The sequence below is a fragment of the Salarias fasciatus genome, chromosome 3 (genome assembly GCF_902148845.1).
Source record: "Salarias fasciatus chromosome 3, fSalaFa1.1, whole genome shotgun sequence".
Lineage (NCBI taxonomy): Eukaryota > Metazoa > Chordata > Actinopteri > Blenniiformes > Blenniidae > Salarias > Salarias fasciatus.
In genome coordinates this window covers 10,927,045-10,948,414 of record NC_043747.1, presented here as the reverse complement: position 1 = coordinate 10,948,414, position 21,370 = coordinate 10,927,045, and the positions used below count along the sequence as shown (strand labels likewise).

The 21,370-nt window shown below is 39.9% G+C and overlaps 2 protein-coding genes and 2 long non-coding RNA genes across 8 annotated transcripts; 1 reads left to right on the top strand and 3 right to left on the bottom strand.

Annotated features, from left to right (window-relative positions):
- Window positions 1-609: 609 nt before the first annotated feature.
- LOC115386291 (macrophage mannose receptor 1-like) lies at window positions 610-12,217 on the bottom strand. Of its 5 annotated transcripts, none has more exons than XM_030088551.1 (6): window positions 11,935-12,216; window positions 11,809-11,847; window positions 10,519-10,887; window positions 7,384-7,737; window positions 1,139-1,230; window positions 610-877 (listed from the first exon to the last, which is right to left on the bottom strand). In XM_030088551.1, exons 1-6 carry the CDS (start codon window positions 11,948-11,950, stop codon window positions 713-715), a joined length of 1,035 nt encoding a protein of 344 aa, XP_029944411.1. In that variant the 5' UTR covers window positions 11,951-12,216; the 3' UTR covers window positions 610-712. The 5 variants fall into 5 exon arrangements, with proteins under 5 accessions (XP_029944411.1, XP_029944409.1, XP_029944408.1 ...); XM_030088549.1 differs by lacking the exons at window positions 610-877; window positions 1,139-1,230 and adding exons at window positions 5,324-5,875; window positions 7,216-7,307 and having other exon boundaries at window positions 11,935-12,217; XM_030088548.1 differs by lacking the exons at window positions 610-877; window positions 1,139-1,230; window positions 7,384-7,737 and adding exons at window positions 5,676-5,875; window positions 7,216-7,307; window positions 10,054-10,407 and having other exon boundaries at window positions 11,935-12,199.
- On the bottom strand, window positions 1,427-4,786 carry LOC115386292 (uncharacterized). Its single transcript, XR_003931283.1, has 4 exons — window positions 4,777-4,786; window positions 3,403-3,404; window positions 1,769-1,869; window positions 1,427-1,660 (listed from the first exon to the last, which is right to left on the bottom strand). It is a non-coding gene; the product is annotated as an uncharacterized LOC115386292 (long non-coding RNA).
- LOC115386293 (uncharacterized) lies at window positions 1,886-3,289 on the bottom strand. Its single transcript, XR_003931284.1, has 3 exons — window positions 3,071-3,289; window positions 2,945-2,983; window positions 1,886-2,140 (listed from the first exon to the last, which is right to left on the bottom strand). It is a non-coding gene; the product is annotated as an uncharacterized LOC115386293 (long non-coding RNA).
- A 1,475-nt stretch (window positions 12,218-13,692) lies between the features above and the next one.
- Window positions 13,693-21,282, top strand: LOC115383839 (E3 ubiquitin-protein ligase TRIM39-like). Its single transcript, XM_030086033.1, has 8 exons — window positions 13,693-13,763; window positions 15,511-16,101; window positions 17,358-17,453; window positions 17,678-17,911; window positions 17,994-18,141; window positions 18,949-18,975; window positions 19,175-19,350; window positions 19,440-21,282. The coding sequence occupies exons 2-8, from the start codon at window positions 15,514-15,516 to the stop codon at window positions 19,809-19,811; spliced, it is 1,641 nt and encodes a 546-aa protein (XP_029941893.1). The 5' UTR covers window positions 13,693-13,763; window positions 15,511-15,513; the 3' UTR covers window positions 19,812-21,282.
- Window positions 21,283-21,370: the final 88 nt, after the last annotated feature.

Sequence of the window (21,370 nt, the reverse complement as noted above, 5' to 3'; positions counted from 1 at the left end):
CCAGACTTTACTGCTCTCCAGTGGAGCTATCACTAAGTCATGCAGCACCACTTCAGGATGACAAAAAGCAGAATAATACATGAAGTTATGGGTATAAAGGTTTTTCTGTGCTTGAATTGGAGCAAAACTTGATGATTTTATAGACTCATGCAGCATTAAAATAAGGAACATTTGCTTGGATCATCTCTCATTTGACTTTATGGGTTTATGCACTCAAGCGAGGATGAAAATGTTTAACATACGGTCTGCACGAGACAGTTTTTTTGCATGTGTTTACATTTTTATTACCGGCTGTCATCATGGAGAGAAACAAGTTTCCAAACTGTCCTATGAATGACCAAAATGCTTCACAGTTCAAATAGGTAGAAAGAGAAAAGCAGAACATAATCTGTGAATAAATATACAGAGAAACACTACAGAGTAAAAGTGTATCAGACTGAAACAATCCTGGATATCATGGTGTCACAAGAACACACAGTTCCACAGTCTGGATGCAGCCACAGAAAAAGCACAGTCATCTATTACTGACTCTGGATCTAAGAACTTCAAGATCTGATTGGCTGATCTCTGCGATGAAACTGGAGTACGGCTATAAATTTACCCCAGAATAAAAAAACAAAGTAAAAATGTGATATATTCTACATTTACAGCACACAGGTGGTGATGTATAACCGGCTCCATATCCAATATAATGTGGTTATAATGATCACATTTATCCTCCCTTCCATTTGTTGGGTTGTTTGTTGCACGTCCCTTCAGAGCCTCCGTGGTTTTTGTCAGTTTTCTCTTCTTTGTGGGAAATTTCATGATCATGCTTTTTCATCCAGGCGATTTTGATGCCTGTGGTGTTAAAGTTTAAATTCAGCTTCTCCTCCATCTGAAATACAAAGTGAGACAACTTGATTTAACATGATCTTGAACATTTTGCTGCGTCTTTTTACTGATTTCTGTCTCTTTGTGGATAGAACCAGAGATAATCCATTCAGAGAAAAGATTATTCACAATGGAATGACACAAAAAAAGTGAGTAGTGAGTTAGCTCTTTACAAAAAATGATTTACGTCTTACTAAAAGAAATTGGTTCTCATTGTGTTTTTGCTCCATTTCATATTACAAGGCTGCTTTGGTCACACATTTACCAGACGCAGAAGGCCGTCCTTCACAGCAGGATCATTCAGGTCAGCCGTGGACTTGAGGTGAAGCTTGAGGCGAAGTCGCACCTGCTTTTCATCTGCAGGAGATACAGACAATATTTCACCATCAGATCTGAAGAGTTTGTGCAAAGTAACCAGTTCAAAACTACTCACCCTTCCTGCAGATGAAGGGGAAGTTTTCGTTGCAGGAGTTTTCAATCCACTTTCCAGGAATTTCCTGGCTGGTCAAACTCGTGACACAGCTCCCAGATGTAACTGAAAAATTTTCTGGTAGCCAGTTTCTGAATTCGCGTTGAACGCCATCTGACCAATTCTCCCAGAGTTCTCTGTGCAGGCCGATTGCAACCCTATCCTCTAAAGGCACTTTAGTTTTAACCACTTCATACTCTTCTTCGCTCTGAACACTGGCCAAGTCCGTGTGGTGCTTCCTGCAGTACGCCTGAGCCTCGTGCCACGACAGTGACTTTCTCACATAGAAATATCTGTCAGGTGAAATGTTTGTTCCACCTGAAAGAACCAGATTTATCAGACAGACGTCAAATGCCACAAACATTTAACATTGTCTTCTAATTTGCTTGATTTTATTAATGTAGAAAAAAAAAACATTTTACATACCAATTTTGTTTGAATCATTGTAGCAGAGAAAGAAATGCTTTGAGCTGCATATGTAATCATACCACAAACCATTTTGAGTATACACACATAACTCAGGACCACTTCTTCTGGTATATTGTTGTCCTGCTTTCCAGCGTGTAAAGGTTGCACTTCCATTATTCAGAGACCACCTCCACTCTGTTAATTCAATATGTAGGCCAATCCACACATTTCCCTTAAAGCCATTGGCAACAGCTGCAAGCAGCTGCACCACATTTTGCTGGTTGTTCACGGTGGCCAGGACAGAGTCGTTCTGCTCACAGTGCCTCTTGGCTTCCAACCAAGTCTTTTCCTCCTCAATGAAGTAGTAATGATGGAGACATGAGCAGATCTCTGGAAGGAGAGAGATGATTTTACAATCACAACCTTCAAGGTCAGCATTTTTTTTTTTTTTTTTTTTTTTTTTTTTTTTTTTAATTTTCTTTCTGATTTGGGGTGGCAGGGTGTGCAGTGGTTAGTATTGTCACCTCACTGTAGGAAAGTCCCTAGTTTGAGTTGGACAGCCTGTTGATAGTGCCATCCTGTGTGGAGGTTGCGTGTTGACCCTGTGACTGCATAGATTTTCTTGACATAAATGATCCAAATATTTTTTTAGGAGGGCAGTTATTGCCTCTGAATTCATGGGAAACCATCATTAACCATCATAAAAGTTGCATTTTCAGAAACTGGCATGAATGTCTTGGCTTGGTTTCAAATAATGAGCTACTTAATGCGATTTTCCTTTATCAGTATTTTACAAATCTGCGTTTTGTTTTTACAAATATAAAACAATTAATAAAATGTTTATCGAAAGAAAAACTATTGTGATGATGTTATTCCCTGCTGAATATCCAACACAAACACAACAGCAGCCATTAGGTGTTGGAACAAATGAAAAAACCTGCACTGAATATCATCAAATGGAATGAAGTGGTTGAACCATCATGCGAACTTCACAAAATCAAACTCTTTCATGACTTAAACATCAGTTTGCTGGCGATAGATAACAAATGAACCATATTTTAGTGCAGCTTCTTGAGCTGGACAGATGAATGAGGCCCTTACTTCTGTTTAATTGGCACCAATTTTATTCCTAAAAAAAAGGCAAAAGTGAACTTATCACATCTTTATTGTTAAAACAAACACTGGCAGACTGACCTGACAAAAGGACAAAATACAGGAGAGTCCATCTGACATCTGTGGAGAACAAGCATTCATCAGTCCCTTTTGACGGCCACTGTAGGTTATCAACTGATCAGAAATAGTTTTCCTGATAATTCTTACCTGGATGAGGTGGCATCTCCAAAATCCTTCCCTTTATCGCTGCAGCTGTGTGTCTTTCTCTCCTTCACCCTCTTCTCCTTTGCGTCTTGTTTCCCTCCTTGCTTTTAATGTGCCCGATATGCAAAACACTGTAAAATATCAGCTGACATCCTGCAAATCCTGCTAAATAATACTAAACATTGTGCTGCTGAATAATCGCAGTATCTCGCATCATGTTTTGGATTGTAAAAGGGATACTTCAACATTTTGGCAAATTGGCCCATTTAGCGCAATTCCTGTGGAACACCAACAAATAATATTGTGGCTACGACACTGAAGCAAATACTGGGAACTACTTTTTCTTTTGAAATCACTACACCCAGACGCCATGTTTAGTAAGTAGTTCCGTCTTAGCAATCTTCGCATAAACAACTCAATCTCGTAATTTTGCATTAATATTTCATAGTGCAGTGTATATATATATATATATATATATATATATATATATATATATATATATATATATATATATATATATATATATATACATATATGTGTGTGTGTGTGTGTGTGTATATATATATATACACACATATTAGTGCTGTCAGTTTTAATCGCGATTAATCCATTGAGGTCTGCCAATTGGGTCAAAGAAAAGAACTAGAGGATAATAGTCTTTTTCCTGACATTGGGACTGATTTATGGGACTTATTTATTTATTAATCTCAACTTTAAAAAAGTTAATTGTTGACAGTTCTCCATGAATTAATCACGATTAATTGCGATCGATGCGATTAAAACTGACAGCACTAATAAATAAATAAATAAATATATATATATATATATATATATATATATATATATATATATATATACCTTTTTTTTTAATAACTGGCATATATATTCCTCACTCAGAAAAACATGGACGAATAATCAAGCATTCTGACAAAACACACAGCAAATAGCTATGGAAGCCCGAGAGGTTCAAAACGCAAATCACAAATTCATCCAGAATTTACAGTTTTTCATCACTGTATCACTGTTCATGCTTTCATGAGTGAGGATAATATATACCTATTATTCTTGAAATAATTAGTTTGTGCTTTGCATTGACTAAGACAAATGTTCAGTTTAATTTGTTCCAGAAAGTTCCGCGACTGTTGTGCTAACTGTTAGCATGTCAATGGATTTTTCCATTGATGTTAGCATCAAGTTCACAGAATTTTTTTTTTTTTTTAATTTAATGTCATAAGACGGCATTTCCATACAGATAGCATAATTCACCCTTTATATGATGGCAGTGGTTGAAAAGCACTGTCCTAATCCTCCAGTTGGGCCTTGTGTCGTATTCGCGTTAGCTGCTTGTCCTGCTGAAGCCACTTGGAAGTTGGCAGATCTGAAGAGTTTCTCAATTTCCACCATGCCGTGAGTCCAGTTTGGTGCAGATGAACCTGTCACCTGCCGCTCAAGCGACGAGGACACGGATCTGGACGCATTTGTGGGGATGATAAAATATTTCTTAATCCCCCAATGGCTTGCAGCAGCACTCAGGCTCCACTACACCTTCCATGCTGAGTGATCAGAACAGGCCCCACATGCTTGAGCTTCTCAGCCAATCAGCACATGAGGAACTGCTTTTACACGATACTTTCGGCGCACACATATATTCTCTTACATACGTACTTCTCTTACGTGCATATATTTCCTTTGTACTTATGCATATATACGTATTTATTTAATAGAATGCATGCATGTGAGAGGATAAAGTATGTGTGCGTGAAAATGAAAATATGTGTTTGTGAAATAGAATATATGTAAGACTGACAATATATGTATATGTGCACAAGAAGACTTTATGTGTGTAAAAAGACAATATATGTGTGTGAGAGAGAAAATATATGCATGTGAGAGGGCCAGAATGAATTATGTCTTGTGGCCCTTCACAGAAACATGTCTGGTCTTTCTAGACTTTACTGCCCTCCAGTGGAGCTATCAATAACTCATGCAGCACCACTTCAGGATGACAAAAAGCAGAATAAATACATGAAGTTATGGGTATAAAGGTTATTCTGTGCTTGAATTGGAGCAAAACTTGATGACTTTACAGAATCGTGCAGCGTCACATTAAGGAACATTTGCTTGGATCATCTCTCATTTGACTTTATGGGTTGATGCACTCAAGCGAGGATGAAAATGTTTAACATACAGTCTGCACGAGACAGTTTTTTGCATGTGTTTACATTTTTATTACCTCCTGACATCATGGAGGGAAAAAAGTTTCCAAACTGTCCCATGAATGACCAGAGTGCTTCACAGTTCAAATAGGTGGAAAGAGAAAAACACAACACAATTTGTGAATAAATATACAGAGTAAAAGTGTGTTAGACTGAACAATCCTACATATCATGTACACAGGACAAGAACAAGAGCACACAGTTCCACAGTCAGGATGCAGCCACGGAAAAAGCACAGTCATCAATTACTGAGTCTAGATCTAAGAACTTCAAGAACCATCTGATTGGCTGATGTCTGCGATGAAACTGGAGTGAAGCCGGATTATGACTATACATTTACCCATTGTGATATATTCTACATTTACAGCACAGGTGGTGATACATAACCGGCTTCTTATTCAATATAATGTGGTCATAATGATCACATTTATCCTCCCTTCCATTTGTTGGGTTGTTTATTGCACGTCCCTTCAGAGCCTCCGTGGTTTTCATCAGTTTTCTCTTCTTTGTGGGAAATTTCATGGCCATGCTTCTTCATCCAGGCGATTTTGATGCCTGTGGTGTTTAAGTTTAAATTCAGTTTCTCCTCCATCTGAAAAACAAAGTGAGACAACTTGATTTAACATGATCTTGAACATTTTGCTGCCTCTTTTTACTGATTTCTGCACTCTAAAAAGTAATTCAGAGGAGCTTCTAACACCACTTGATTTAATACATGGATCCAAGTAAAAAATTGTAATTAGTTGATTTTGATAAACTTTCTAAGTTCCAAACCTATTTTTTTCCAAGTTATGAAAAAGTTGTTATGTTCTTAATTACATTAACTTAATTTTGCTTGCAGTTTGAACTCAAAATTCATTGTTCATGGGTTTAAAACAAAATTCAAGTTGTTATAACTGAACAAACTTGGCTTGATAATTTGATTTTGTCAACGTTGACTTCAAAATTTTAAGTTCCCTCTCACCACACAACATGCCTGGACCAGTTCGAGAGTGGGTTAGCAGGATGAAAAACCTTGATAAAAGCAATATTTCATGGTGACTAAAATTCATTTTTAGTAGGGTCAGGACACATCGGCATGGTAAGCGTTGGTCACAGCATAAAGGAAACAGGCTCTTTGAAGAATTTAACAATGATGATGGTAGTGCCGCAATGCATCATGGGAGTTTGGGATGAGATATTCAAGATTTAAACATTGATTTCATTATTTATTTCGATGTTCTGATGTTAATAGTGTTATTGGTAGTTGTGTTTGGTTGTGTTCTTGTTCATTTAATCTAAATAGTTTAATTACTTTTTGTGTCAAATCTGGAATGAGAAGTACTGAGCATTTAATCTGTCCCTGCTACTACACAAGAACTTGCAGAGTTCAACAGAGCAGTTCCCAATTGCCTCTGGGCTTATTAATAGCCCAACACTGCCTGTGCAGAATCGATCTATAGTGCCCATGACAGCAATGTATTCCCAAATGCTCACAACATCAAGCTTCAACAGAAACTGGCCATTTTAACAACTTAAAAGTGGGCAGCCAACTTATTTGAGTTATGAACTTAACAATCTTGCATTTATTAAGTAAGCAGTACTTAACATGATCTTTGACTGAAGACAAAAAATGAATTCACTCAAAGCAATATAGTTTGTTGATTCAATGTAATTTCTGAGGTTGCCATAACTTAAAAAGACTAATGCAAACTGTTGCGTTGATTTTTTTCTTTTGAGTCTAGACATTTCTTTTTAGAGTGTGTCTCTTTGTGGATGGAACCACAGATAATCCATTCAGAGAAAGGATTATTCACAATGGAATGACACAAAAACAGTGAGTAGTGAGTTAGCTCTTTACAAAACATGATTTACTTCTTACTAAAAGAAATTGGTTCTCATTGTGTTTTTGCTCCATTTCATATTACAAGGCTGTTTTGGTCACACATTTACCAGACGCAGAAGGCCGTCCTTCACAGCAGGATCATTCAGGTCAGCCGTGGACTTGAGGTGAAGCTTGAGGCGAAGTCGCACCTGCGTTTCATCTGCAGGAGATACAGACAATATATCACCATCAGATCTGAAGAGTTTGTGCAAAGTAACCAGTTCAAAGCTACTCACCCTTCCTGCAGATGAAGGGGAAGTTTTCGCCGCAGGAGTTTTCAATCCACTTTCCCGGATTTTTCAGGTTGATCAAGGTCGTGACACAGCTCCCAGATGGAACTGAAGGATGTCCTGGTAGCCAGTTTCTGAATTTGCGTTGCACGCCATCTGACCAGTTGTCTGAGAGGTCTCTGTGCAGGCCGATTGCAACTAAATCTTCTGAAGGAACCTTATTTTTAACCACTTCATACTCTTCTTCGCTCTGAACACTGGCCAAGTCCGTGTGGTGCTTCCTGCAGTACGCCTGAGCCTCGTGCCACGACAGTGACTTTCTCACATAGAAATATCTGTCAGGTGAAATGTTTGTTCCACCTGAAAGAACCAGATTTATCAGACAGACGTCAAATGCAGCAAATATTTAACATTGTCTTCTAATTTGCTTGATTTTACTGGTGTTGAAAATAAGCAAAACACTTTACGTACCAATTATTTTTGAATCATTGTAACAGAGAAAGGAAAACCTTTTGCTACATGTGTAATCCTGCCAGAAGCCATTGAGAGTATGCACACATAACTCATGAGTTAAGTTTTGTGGTTGTTCTTCTTCCCAGTGTGTGAAGGTTGCACTTCCATTATTCAGAGACCACCTCCACTCCGTAAATGTAACATTTAGGCCAATCCACACATTTCCCTCAAAGCCATCGCCAACAGTTTCAAGCAGCTGCACCACATTTTGCTGGTTGTTCACGGTGGCCAGGACAGAGTCGTTCTGCTCACAGTGCCTCTTGGCTTCCAACCAAGTCTTTTCCTCCTCAATGAAGTAGTAATGATGGAGACATGAGCAGATCTCTGCGTGGAGAGAGATGATTTTACAATCACAACCTTCAAAGTTAGCTTTTTGTTTTTCAATTTTCTTTCTGATTTGGGGTGGCAGGGTGTGCAGTGGTTAGTATTGTTACCTCACTGCAGTTTGAGGTTTCCAGCCTGTTGATAGTGCCATCCTGTGGAGATTGTATGTTGACCCTGTGACTGCTTTGATTTTCTTGAGATAAATGATCCAAATATTGTTTTTAGGAGGGCAGTTATTGCCTGTGAATTACTATCCATGGGAGGTAGACAGCAAAACTGTACATAAACTAACTGAAATATTATAAAATGTAAAAAAAAAAAAAAAAAAAAAAATAGAGTAGGGTGAAAAAAAATTGTCGTTCATTATGTTAATCTTAACATGATTCAGATGTTTGGATACTAAGAAGAATGTATGTGTGTAAAAACACAATTTATGTGTGTGAGAGAAAATATATGCATGTGAGAGGGCCAGCATGAATTATGTCTTGTGGCCCTTCACAGAAAACTGTCTGATCTTTCTAGACTTTACTGCCCTCCAGTGGAGCTATCGATAACTCATGCAGCACCACTTCAGGATGACAAAAAACACAACAAATACATGAAGTTATGGGTATAAAGGTTATTCTGTGCTTGAATTGGAGCAAAACCTGATGACTTTACAGAATCATGCAGCGTCACATTAAGGAACATTTGCTTGGATCATCTCTCATTTGACTTTATGGGTTTATGCACTCAAGCGAGGATGAAAATGTTTAACATACAGTCTGCACGAGACAGTTTTTTGCATGTGTTTACATTTTTATTACCGGCTGACATCATGGACGGAGAAAAGTTTCCAAACTGTCCTATGAATGACCAAAATGCTTCACAGTTCAAATAGGTAGAAAGAGAAAAGCAGAATATAATCTGAGAATAAATATACAGAGAAACACTACAGAGTAAAAGTGTATCAGATTGAAACAATCCCAGATATCATGGTGTCACAAGAACACACAGTTCCACAGTCTGGATGCAGCCACGGAAAAAGCACAGTCATCTATTACTGAGTCTGGATCTAAGAACTTCAAGAACCATCTGATTGGCTGATCTCAGTGATGAGACTGGAGTATGGCTATAAATTTACACCAGAACAAAGAAAAAAAAAGCAAAGTAAAACTATGATATATTCTACATTTACAGCACACAGGTGGTGATATATAACGGCTCCATATCCAATATAATCTGGTTATAATGAGCACATTTATCCTCCCTTCCATTTGTTGGGTTGTTTATTGCACGTCCTTTCAGAGCCTCCGGAGTTTTTGTCAGTTTTCTCTTCTTTGTGGGAAATTTCATGATCATGCTTTTTCATCCAGGCGATTTTGATGCCTGTGGTGTTTAAGTTTAAATTCAGTTTCTCCTCCATCTGAAAAACAAAGTGTGACAACTTGATTTAACATGATCTTGAACATTTTGCTGCGTCTTTTTACTTATATAACCCCTAATGGAAAGAACCAGAGATAATCCATTCAGAGAAAAGATTATTCACAATGGAATGATACAAAAAATATGTGCAGTGAGTAGTGAGTTAGCTCTTTACAAAAAATGATTTACTTCTTCGGAACAGAAATTGTTTCTCATTATATATTTGCTCCATTTCATATTACAAGGCTGCTTTGGTCACACATTTACCAGACGCAGAAGGCCGTCCTTCACAGCAGGATCATTCAGGTCAGCCGTGGACTTGAGCTGAAGCTTGAGGTGAAGTCGCACCTGCTTTTCATCTGCAGGAGATACAGACAATATATCACCATCAGATCTGAAGAGTTTGTGCAAAGTAACCAGTTCAAAACTACTCACCCTTCCTGCAGATGAAGGGGAATTTTTTGTTGCAGGAGTTTTCAATCCACTTTCCAGGATTTTCCCGGTTGATCAAGGTCGTGACACAGCTCCCAGATTTAAGTGAAGGATGTCCTGGTAGCCAGTTTCTGAATTTGCGTTGCACGCCATCTGACCAGTTGTCCGAGAGTTCTCTGTGCAGGCCGATTGCAAGCACATGTCCTGAAGGAACCTTATTTTTAACCACTTCATACTCTTCTTCACTCTGAATACTGGCCAAGTCTGTGTGGTGCTTCCTGCAGTACGCCTGAGCCTCGTGCCATGACAGTGACTCTGACACATACAAATATCTGTCAGGTGAAATGTTTGTTCCACCTGAAAGAACCAGATTTATCAGACAGAGGTCAAATGCCACAAATATTTAACATTGTCTTCTAATTTGCTTAATATCATTAGTGTAGAAAATAAGGAAAACACTTTACGCACCTATTTTGTTTGAATTGTCGTAGCAGAGAAAGAAATTCTTTATGCTGCATGGGTAATCATTCCACAAACCATGGTAAGTAGACACACATAACTCAGGACCATTGTAGTTATTTGGTTCTCCTGTTCCCCAGTGTGTGAAGGTTGCACTTCCATTATTCAGAGACCACCTCCACTCCGTAAATGTAACATTTAGGCCAATCCACACATTTCCCTCAAAGCCGTCGCCAACAGTTTCAAGCAGCTGCGTCACATTTTGCTGGTTGTTCACGGTGGCCAGGACAGCGTCGTTCTGCTCACAGTGCTTCTTGGCTTCCAACCAAGTCTTTTCCTCCTCAATGAAGTAGTAATGATGGAGACATGAGCAGATCTCTGCATGGAGAGAGATGTTACTATTACTATTACTATTATATTACTATTCATGGGAAACCATCATTAACCATCATAAAAGTTGCATTTTCAGAGGCTGGCATGAATGTCTTGGCTTGGTTTGAACTTTTTCTTTTTCAACATATTACACACATCTGCATTATTTTTTAACTCATGTAAAACAATTAATGTGTTTATTGTAAGAAAATAAATTCTGATGATGTCATTCAGAAAAACTACTGTGATGGTGTTATTCCCTGCTGAATATCCAAATTTTAAATACAACAGCAGCCATTAGGTCTTGGAACAAATTCAAAAACCTGCACTAAATATCATCAAATTCAATGAAGAGGTTGAAGCATCATGCAAACTTCACAAAACTCAAAGTCTTTCATGGCTAGATTATAGATGACGCTCCCATCCTGGCTGGCTGGGGGAGCTCTACCTTTTGTTGTGGGGGTGCCACAGCTATCCTGGCCCATGACTTCTCCCAGTGTGAGCCCCACTGTTGGTGTTTCCCATGTTGCTCAGTACCGTGCCATGTCTCTCTACTTAAGTGGCAAACGTGAGAGTACATATTTGTGTGTGTTTGTGTGTGTCCACGTGATTATGGTGAAGGTGTAATTATACGTGATTTTTTTTTTTATAAACTGTTTTTCGTCATTATTACTGTAATGCGCTTTGTCGTTTTTTTTAATATGAAAAGTGCCTTATCAATAAAGTTTGACTGATTGATCAAGTTTGACTTCAACGTCCGTTTGCTGGCTACAGATGACAAATGAACCATATGTTAGTCCAGCTTCTTGAGATGGACAGATGAGAGACCCTTCCCTTTTCTTTCATTAGCACCAATTTTATTCCTAAAAAAAGGCAAAAGTGAACTCATCACATCTCGGCAGTTAAAAGAAACAGCGGCAGACTGACCTGACACAAGGACAAAACACAGGAGAGTCCATCTGATATCTGTGAAGAACAAGCATTCATCAGTCCCTTTTGACGCCCACTGCAGGTTATCAACTGATCAGAAATAGTTTTCCTGATAATTCTTACCTGGATGAGGTGGCATCTCCAAACTCCTTCACTTTTTTGCTGCAGTTCTGTGTCTTTCTCTCCTTCACCCTCTTCTCCTTCGTGCCTTGTTTTCTCCTCACTTTTAATGTGCCCGATATGCAAAACACCCCAAAAAATCAGCTGACGTCAATGCTCCCGAGACCCTAACATGCAAGAAAACCAAGTCTGGCCCGAAAATGAAAATAACAAAATAGCATGAAAGGAAATTACAGATTTTAGAGGTGGTGTAGTGGTTCGCACTTTCACCTCACCTCAAGAAGAACCCCAGTTTATTTTTGTGTGTCTCTATTATTTATATCTTATTTTCTGTCACATGCAAAAGACGTGTATCAAACAATTGCTGTCTGTATATTCTCAAACCTTGAAACGGGAACGTCATGTTTTCCTCTACCTAACTGTGCGGCGTTATCGAGCTGGGTCAGATGTGTATTCAGATCCTGTATGTAAAGCAGATGTAAAGTTTCCAAGTAGAAAACTAACATGAGATGACTGTTTGTTTCTCTAAAAAAACACAAATGTAAAAAAAAAAACTTAGTAATGCTGTGCACATAATATTGAACTTTTTACTGTTGAATAATTGCAGTATCGGGCCCACACTGGCTGATATTACAGCATGATGACTACAAATGAGGAGAACACATAGTGTTTAATTTTTATTTTTTATTTTTTGTGCAAAGGGATACTATTATATTATCAAAAAAAAGAAAAAAAGGTTCCCGTGTATATTAGAGACAAAATTTGGAGAACAAAAAGCTGACATTTTTAAGAGAAACAAGTTCAATTTTGCACACAAAATTTTGCCACAAAGTTGTGTTGCCCATGTTGCAGTTCACATTGTCTGTATTTGCTGCATCCAATTTGCAGTAACACACAGCAGTTTGAGCTTCATACAACAAATCTGCTGAAATTATATCTGTATTTTCCCTTCAGACTGCTGTTGACAAAAGCCCATCACTTCTCCTTTTCAGCGTGCAGGTTTAACGTGAATGCAAATCCACCACTTTTCACTAGAATCCAGCCATTGCCCTTTTTGACCTGAACACTACACCTGACTTTTGCCCCAGGCCAAACTTCATGTTCAAGTGTGACAAAAGCATTTTAAATTTGTGGGGGAGTTTGGCGCAAACAGCTCCAGTGCTGGTGAGCGGCCAGGTCACACACCTGTCACATGACCCGTAATCTGAAAATGAGCTTCGAACTTCAGGATCACTGGTTCGGTTCCAGACATTATCTGACAAAAACACAAAGCGTGGTCGCTCCATTAAAACGCTTATGCTAAGCCTCCGCCGTGCCCCGACGTGTCCTTCCTCTTGGCCTCTGTGCAGGCGTAAAATGAGGAAGCGCTCAGCCTCCTTTAACCGTGCACAGCGGTGCAGCATTCTTCCGTGTGGCCTGCGTGCACCTCAGGTGTGTCACAACTGGAAAATGTTAACCATTGGACTCGCACCACCACACCCAATGTGGCAAACACACTCTTTCCTCCCTCATGTGAGAGAGAGCTGCTATTAAGTATTCCCATGATCACATATGCGCACGCTCGTGCACTCATAGTTGGAGCTGTCTGATTCCAGCTCGTCAGCGCTGAGGCCGTAATAGTGAGGTTGTGCTGTGAATGCAGCTATTGTAGGATTAGTCAAGTGAAGAGAGGGACCGGCGCAGCGGAGGGAGGGCCCGGGTGATGAATAACTGTTGACGTTTTCCTGCTTCTCACTTGTTCCTGTGAGGCGCTTCATTCATATAGAGCGGGAGTCGCCTGCACCGACGCCGGCGAGGACGCAAGAGTGACCGCTCAGCTTCAGCCCTGACAGGTAGGAGCGAGGAATCTGGAGGGTTGTGAAATGAACTGACAGAGGAAGCCAAAGGGATTTTTAACAGTTCAAATAGCTCTGACACAAACATCTCAACAGCAGCTGCTCGGTGGAGATAAGGCAGTTGGGAGCATATGACCTGCTGTGTTGTAAAATGATTTGTGTAACATTGTGGAAAAATACTTAGAATAAATGTTAGAAATATGACTGGAGCCTTTTTCTTAAGCAGCTTTAAGAATGTTAAACGCTTCTCATTTATTTCACAGACTGTGAAGACGTATCAAATCTTTACGATCGTCTTGTGGAAATAAAGAAATTCATGTTTAAGTGTTTCCTTTGTTAAAACAAGCATTTTTTTAATGTTTGCGCTCACATTCAAACTGCAGTGTGGCTAAATCCTGTTACCCTGTGAAACCTGATTTAAATGTTGCTTAACCTCTTCTGACAGTCGCTGCTGATTGAGTTTGCTTCAAGCTGCATAAAGTGACAGGTCACACAGTAAAAACAGCACATGCTGCTTGGTTTGCTGCTGATGAATGACTCTGTGCTTGTTAAAAGGCCTCAACAGCTGAATCAGAGCAGCCTACACTGGCTTGTGAACACTGTGATCTTCAACTCCAGCTTCAGCTTGTCTAATCATTTCATGAGAAATTGAATTCAATGCAATCTGCATGCATATAATAAGGCTGCACCTGGAAGTAAATATGCCATATGAATATGTCTTAGCATGACAATATAAAATTACTGCCCTTATTAAAAAAGAATACTTGGCACATATTGATTTATACAGACACTTTAGTGTAGATGTTTGTGCAAATTAAAGAAAAGTTATCTTTAAGGTGAATTAAATACATTTCTGTAGTATTTTGATGTTTCTCAAAGAAGCCAGGAAACTATGCCGTCATTCAAGATACATGGAAACTGACATGTAACTAAAAAACTTAAAAATACAGAGATAAATAAAGATGTCTCCTGAATATCCTCTTCCTATGCTCTAAACAACATCTGTTGAGATTGAGTATTAAATATGTGATAGATTTGTCTAACTTTAAATGCAAATAAATGCAAATTGTGAGTATTTAACTGATTGCATGGCAATAACTTGAAGCGTGTAAGGTGAGACTAACTTTGTAGCATTAATGAGATTAGCATGGTTAAACTAACTGATTTCAAAGTACATGAAACCTCTGAGGACAAAAGAACCTAGATTAACTACAATCTTCAACGTTTTATCGCTTGGTTTTCATTTATTTAACTTTTGTGTGTGTTGATTTGTTCTCACAAATCTCTACTTTGATTTATAAATCACGACTGCTGCACTCTGAGTGCAGCAGCTGTAAATTGAGGGAGGATTTCTCTGTTGTCTTTAATATTACACTTGGAGAGTCTGGATTGGTGGTGTTCATCCACCGCTGTTACTGTGATAATCCCTGAAAAGAGCGGGTGTGTCTAGTGTGTGTGTGTGTGTGTGTGTAAGAAGAGAAAACAATGACTAACACATGAGAGAGTCAGTCAAAGCGTTGGGCGTGTGATTCCTGAATTTCAAGTAGCTCATACTTTCCTACATTTGCACCTGGTGAACACAAGCAGAAGCTACGAAAAGTTAAATCTATTGTTGAACAGTCAAGGGTATAATCTAGTTTATGTTAAACTCTTGTATATAACTTGTATATAACTGTGACTTTTGCTTTGGGTAAGATATCTCCTTCATCTGACTTCCTTATCTGTGTTTATATTTCTGCGGCAGATAATGGCCTCCACTGGGAACAGGCTGTCAGAAAAGCAGTTCCAATGCACCATCTGTCAGGAGGTTTTCACCGATCCGGTGACGACCCCCTGCGGACACAACTTCTGCCAGGCCTGCATCCAAAGCGTGTGGGACAGCAGCAACGTCTACCAGTGCCCCACCTGCAACAAGTCCTTCCTCACCCGGCCTGAAATCAGCATCAATGTTGCTTTCAAAGAGCTGGCAGATACCTTCAGGCAGATGATAGGCTGCTCGTCTGCCTCCCCTCTCTGCGCGGCCAAGCCGGGCGAGGTGGCGTGCGACGTCTGCGCCGCCACGTCCCTGCAGGTCAGGGCCCTGAAGTCCTGCCTGGTGTGTCTGACGTCGTACTGCGAAGCCCACCTGGAGCCCCACCAGGGGGTCGCCACCCTGAAGATGCACAAGCTGATCGACCCGGTGACGAATCTGCAGGAGCGGATGTGCAAGAGGCACGAGAGGCTGCTGGAGATGTTCTGCAGGAACGAGCAGAAGTGCATTTGTCAGTTCTGCACCGAGACCGAGCACAAAGGCCACCAGGCTGTCAGGATAGAGGAGGAGAGCAAAGAAAGAAAGGTATCTCATCGTTTGTATTATAATAGATGAAACAATTATTCAAAATTGATCATTTTAAATCAAATCGTCAGTTTCCATTGAAACTAGACACATTCGTGGGGGTTGTTTTGACGAAATGCATTCGTTTGAATTGTACATAAATATGAATTCATGGAATTTGGCACAATGATTAAATTAGCCTTTCGTACTTACTGAGAAAAGGATGCAAATACCTTTCCCCTTCATCCTTTAACACGTGAGACAAAAAGCAATGGAAAAGTGATTTTCTCAAATAAAAAATAAAAAATACAGTCAAACTACAGTGGCTCTGGAGAAAAACTGTAATGAAATACAACAGCAAAAAGTCACAACAGATTAGTAAAATCCGTCGACGGAAGTGAGCGCTGATTGGAAACACCTTATTTCCGGGGGACGATACTTTGTGACGGACTTTCCATCAGAAAATATTGTCCCCTGGAAACAAAGCGGGACTATTTTGATTGAGGGAGAGTTTAATGAAACGTAAGTAAAAAAATTCAACTTGATGACTGTGATTAATGTGTTTTCAGAAATCAGCAACGTTGGTCACCGTGTTGAATTTGGCATAACGTGACATATGTGCTACCCCGTCAATGGCTGTCAGTCATTTGGTTCATATGCTTGGTTCCGAATTTGGTTCCGTCACAAAATAAAGTCCCCTGGAAACACAGCTTGTTCTCTGACTTCTATGCATTTCCATTGTGACTTTTAGCCGTTGTGTTGTGACTTTTTGCTGTTGTGTTGTTACATTTGCTGCTGCGTTTTCCACATTGGCCCCTCTAGGCACACTGTAGAAAACACTTTTCAATACAAGAATAAAAAATGCTCTTTAATCCAGAGCGGACTCTGAAAGCCGAATTAAATCACAGGACACTTTCAAATATACCTGGGCTTATATTCTTTCAGCTACACCCAGATAATGAAAATTGAACCTGGTCTCTTTAAAAGTGATCCAAAACAAATCTGGATGCAGAGAACACACAGAGACACAGAGAGAGAGCGAGCGAACCTACAGGTTTGGCCGAGGTCTGGCCGCCATTTGAACCTATCTCATTCTCAATGTTAGGAGGGAGTGCTACTCCAGCATGCAGCATTGATCGAATGAAGCTGGTGGACACGTTCGCTCTCATTCAAACTGAAAGCCTTGGAACTGAAAATTAATCATTTTGTCTCTTCGATACTCATACTGTACAAACCAAGAGTTTTCTGGTCCTTCATATTACTGTGTGATTTTTCAGGTCCAGATGAAAAAGACAGAGGCAGACTTTCAACAGATGATCCAGGAGAGGCTGAAGAAAGTGGAGGAGATTGGAAACTGCCTGAAGCTCAGCACAGTAAGGAGGAAATGTTCATTTCCGTCTTGCAGTTAGATTGGATTATATAAAGCAGAGCTGGCAAACTGAACGCAATCTTATATTTCATATTAATGTCCCAGTAACAAATGTTCTGCTGAAGAATAAGAGAGCTCATTGTGAGATTAAAAGCAGTTGAAATCCAGTTTTTTGCTGGAGCTGCGATGTCGACTTCAGCTGTCTTAAAAATGACGATGATTGTCCAGGTGAGTGCAGACAAGGAGCTGACGGAGAGCGACCACCTGTTCGCCTCTCTGATTCGCTCCATTGAGGAGAGGCAAAAAGAAGTCAAGGTGGAGATCAAGGAGAAGCAGAGGGCGGCTGAGAGGAGGGCGGAGGAGCTCATCAGAGAGCTGCAGCAAGAAATCACTGAGCTGCAGAGGAGAAACGCTGAGCTGGAGAAGCTGGGGAACACTGAGGACCACCTGCACCTTCTACAAGTCAGCATTCAACACGGCAAAATGAAGACGACCTTTTGATGGTTTTACACCTGAACTGATGTGTTGTGTTTCCCTTCCACAGAGCTTCAACTCAGTCACATCACCTCCAGTCACCAGAGAGTGGTCGGAGATCGGCGTGCACCCTGAACTCTGTGTGGGGACAGTGAGGACGGCTCTGTCAAAACTGGACACCACCCTGAAGAAAGAGCTGGACAGTCTGAAGAAAGAAGGTGAGCATGAAGTGGTGCAGTGCCTGTTGTTATTATAATTATTACGATGACTGGACACACACAGAGTGATGCAAAGCTGCTGGTTTTGCTGGTCACCACAGATGACACGGTAGTACTGCAGCTGTCACTGAGAGCAGAATCCTGAACAAATGGAAGTGCCAGCACCTATTACGCTTCCATATGCTTAATATCATAAAAGTTATATGATTGAATAAACATGCCAACAGCTCGACAGCATGATTGGAATTCATTTGTAGAGGTTCAATAAAACCCAGGAGCAGCTGTAAACTCTGCGAGTTCAGCCAATCACATCTGTTTTTGTGGTTTGAAACCTGTGCGGTGCAGTGAGACCAGATCGCAGATGGCTGACGCACCGTGATTTCTGGACAGCGTCATCAGTTCCGTGACGGCTGAGTCACTGCGCCGCACAGCTACCAATTACAGCTACTCACCAACCATGCCGGCACAACAAACAAACTAGTTGACAGATTGTGAAGGAGTTAATTCAGGTAATTTGATTCCAAAAAAAGATGGCAACCTTGTAGAGCTGCAGCAGAAGAAATTGTCATTTCATCCAGATTTGAACAGGACCGCTACATCGCGATATTACGAAGCGACATGTGACAATATGATACACCAGTGTGACGGCCACATGGTGGCAGATTGGACATGGATAAGGGGCAATGTGAAAGGAAATGGGACTTCTAGAGACATGATTTTAATATGCAGTGAATTCTGATATGTTTGTGCTGCTTCATGTTTTAAGACTCTTGTCAACACTAACTCAACTTCTCTTTTGTTTGGCAGAAATGAAGAGAATGCAGAAGTATGCAGGTATGTCTTCAGCTGTTGTCTTGTTCATCAGATTAAATTCACTTTCACGGTTCCTATTTTCTAAAAACTGCTAAATCGTGCTCAGCTGCTGTTGCTAATATGGAAGATACCATATAAATAAGGCATGTTTAAAGCCTGGGAGTTATTTTATGTAGTTTGTGATTCCATTAAAGAACTCTTTTTTGACTTTATCTCCCAGTTGACGTGGTGTTAGACCCTGACACTGCACACCCAAACATTGTCCTGTCGGCGGACGGGAAGCGGGCGGGCCGCGGCGAGCTGCTGCACGTCGTCCCTGACATCCCTCAACGCTTCGACCCCGTCATCTGCGTGATCGGCAAGAAGGGCTTCCAGTCTGGGAGGATCTACTTCCAGGTGAATAACTTTAAATCGTATAAGCCATATGAGGTAGAGCCAGTTTCGGTAATTTTGTCATTAATTTTCACTCTCTGTTCGCCACTCAGGTGACAGTAGGAGAAAAGACCTTCTGGGATTTGGGTGTGGTGAAGGAGTCGATCAACAGGAAGGGCATGATCACTTCGAAGCCAGAGAACGGCTTCTGGACGGTGCGTTTGAGGAACGGCAACGAGTACCGAGCTCTGGACTCCCCCTCAGTCCTTCTCCCGCTGAAGCAGAAGCCGCAGACGGTGGGAGTGTTTGTGGACTACGAGGCAGGGGTGGCCTCCTTCTTCGACATGGAGGCCAGATCTCACATGTACACCTTCACCGAGTGCCTGTTTTCCGAGAGGATCTTCCCGTTCTTCAGCCCCGGGGTTTGCGATGACGGGAAGAACACGAAGCCCCTCATCATCACTGATGTGAACCCGGAGACATAAACTCAAGCATGATTATTGAATTTCAGTCTGGTGCTGTCTGGGAAGTTTCATCCTAACGAGCTCATCTCGTATTCGTTAGGAATCACCATTGTTTTACGATAAATCTCCAGATTTTAACTCTTTTTTTGTGTTGAAGTGGTATTTCCTCATGGGGGACAGATTTGAGATGTTTTCAACTTTGCAGGTGTTTGAGATTTTACATTAAAGTACTGCCTTCAAAGCTTCGTGGTTTGCTACAGACTAAGTTCACAGAGCTGATCAAACTTTCCTGATAAGAGGAAAAACAGTCACAAAACCTTAAAGAAAGACCAGCTGCTTCCTTTATGCTATGATTATATATATTACAATAATAATTATTATTATATATATGATAATAATCATCCTGAAGAAAATAAATATAATTTACATAGTTTTGAAAAATTATACCAGTAAGTCATTTCAGGAGTCAAAAAACAAAAATCTATTTATTTGACTTCAGTAAATATTACAGACATATTAAGATTATTTTAATTTTATTTTATTTTTTCATGAAAGTGGTGTAATTTTAAATTAAAATATAAAACTGAAGTGAATTATGTTTATTTAATATGTTAAAGAATGCTTTGTTGAGTTATAGGTGCAATTGAGTTTTAAACCTCGGTGGTTTTTTATGTTTTGTCTGTTTTTAGTTTTATCTTTTGACATGTTGACAGAACACTGACAAAGTAAGAATCCCTTTACTCCCTGTTAAGAGTTTACAACCATGATGGATGTGGGAGGGGGTCACCATATGTGTGCCAAGAGCAATTTATTTTGAAGGATACACCAATGATATGACAGGGACACGTGTCGGTTGTTCTAGGAAGGGGATTTCAGACCCATTTATAGAAATTCTGTCTTTTCATTTATCAAACAATGAAATAAATACTGAGAATTGTTCAAATTCGGAATGACAAACACAGCTGCACCTCATGGCAACAGGCACAGCGCAGTGATAAAGAAAACTGACTTGACTTTTAACACATCTTTGCATTTTGTTAATGTATGTATGTGTTTTTATTTCCTTTTATGTTAAATATTTATTGTTTCACTGTTTGCATAGAAAAACCTATAGGTTCACATTTTTAAAGGACACTTTTTTTCTAAGAGAAGTAAAATAACTGCAAGAAGGTTCAGTCAAGGTGTTTGTACAGATCAGGGATGTCAAACATAAGGCCCGTTGGCCAAAACGGGTTCGTGAGAGTCTTCAATTGTAAAACTTTTAAAGAAAATGTTCAGCTTTTTTCAAAAGAACACAATTCTGAAGAGGAGTCGACACAACACAACAGAAGATGAGACAAGAAGTTTTAGGAGATTTTTTTTTTTTTTTAACCTTTCACCGAAGGGATCATTAAAAAAAAGTGGTCTGGCCCACTGAAGATGAAAATGGGCTGCATGTGGCCCCTGAACAAAAATGTGTTTGAAATTCATCAATTGTGTAATGTTGTATGGTTAAAAAATAAAATGTGGATTTGAAAACAACTGTAAACAATTTGTAAACAACTTTATCACTGCCTGAACCCGCGTATGTTTTTATATTA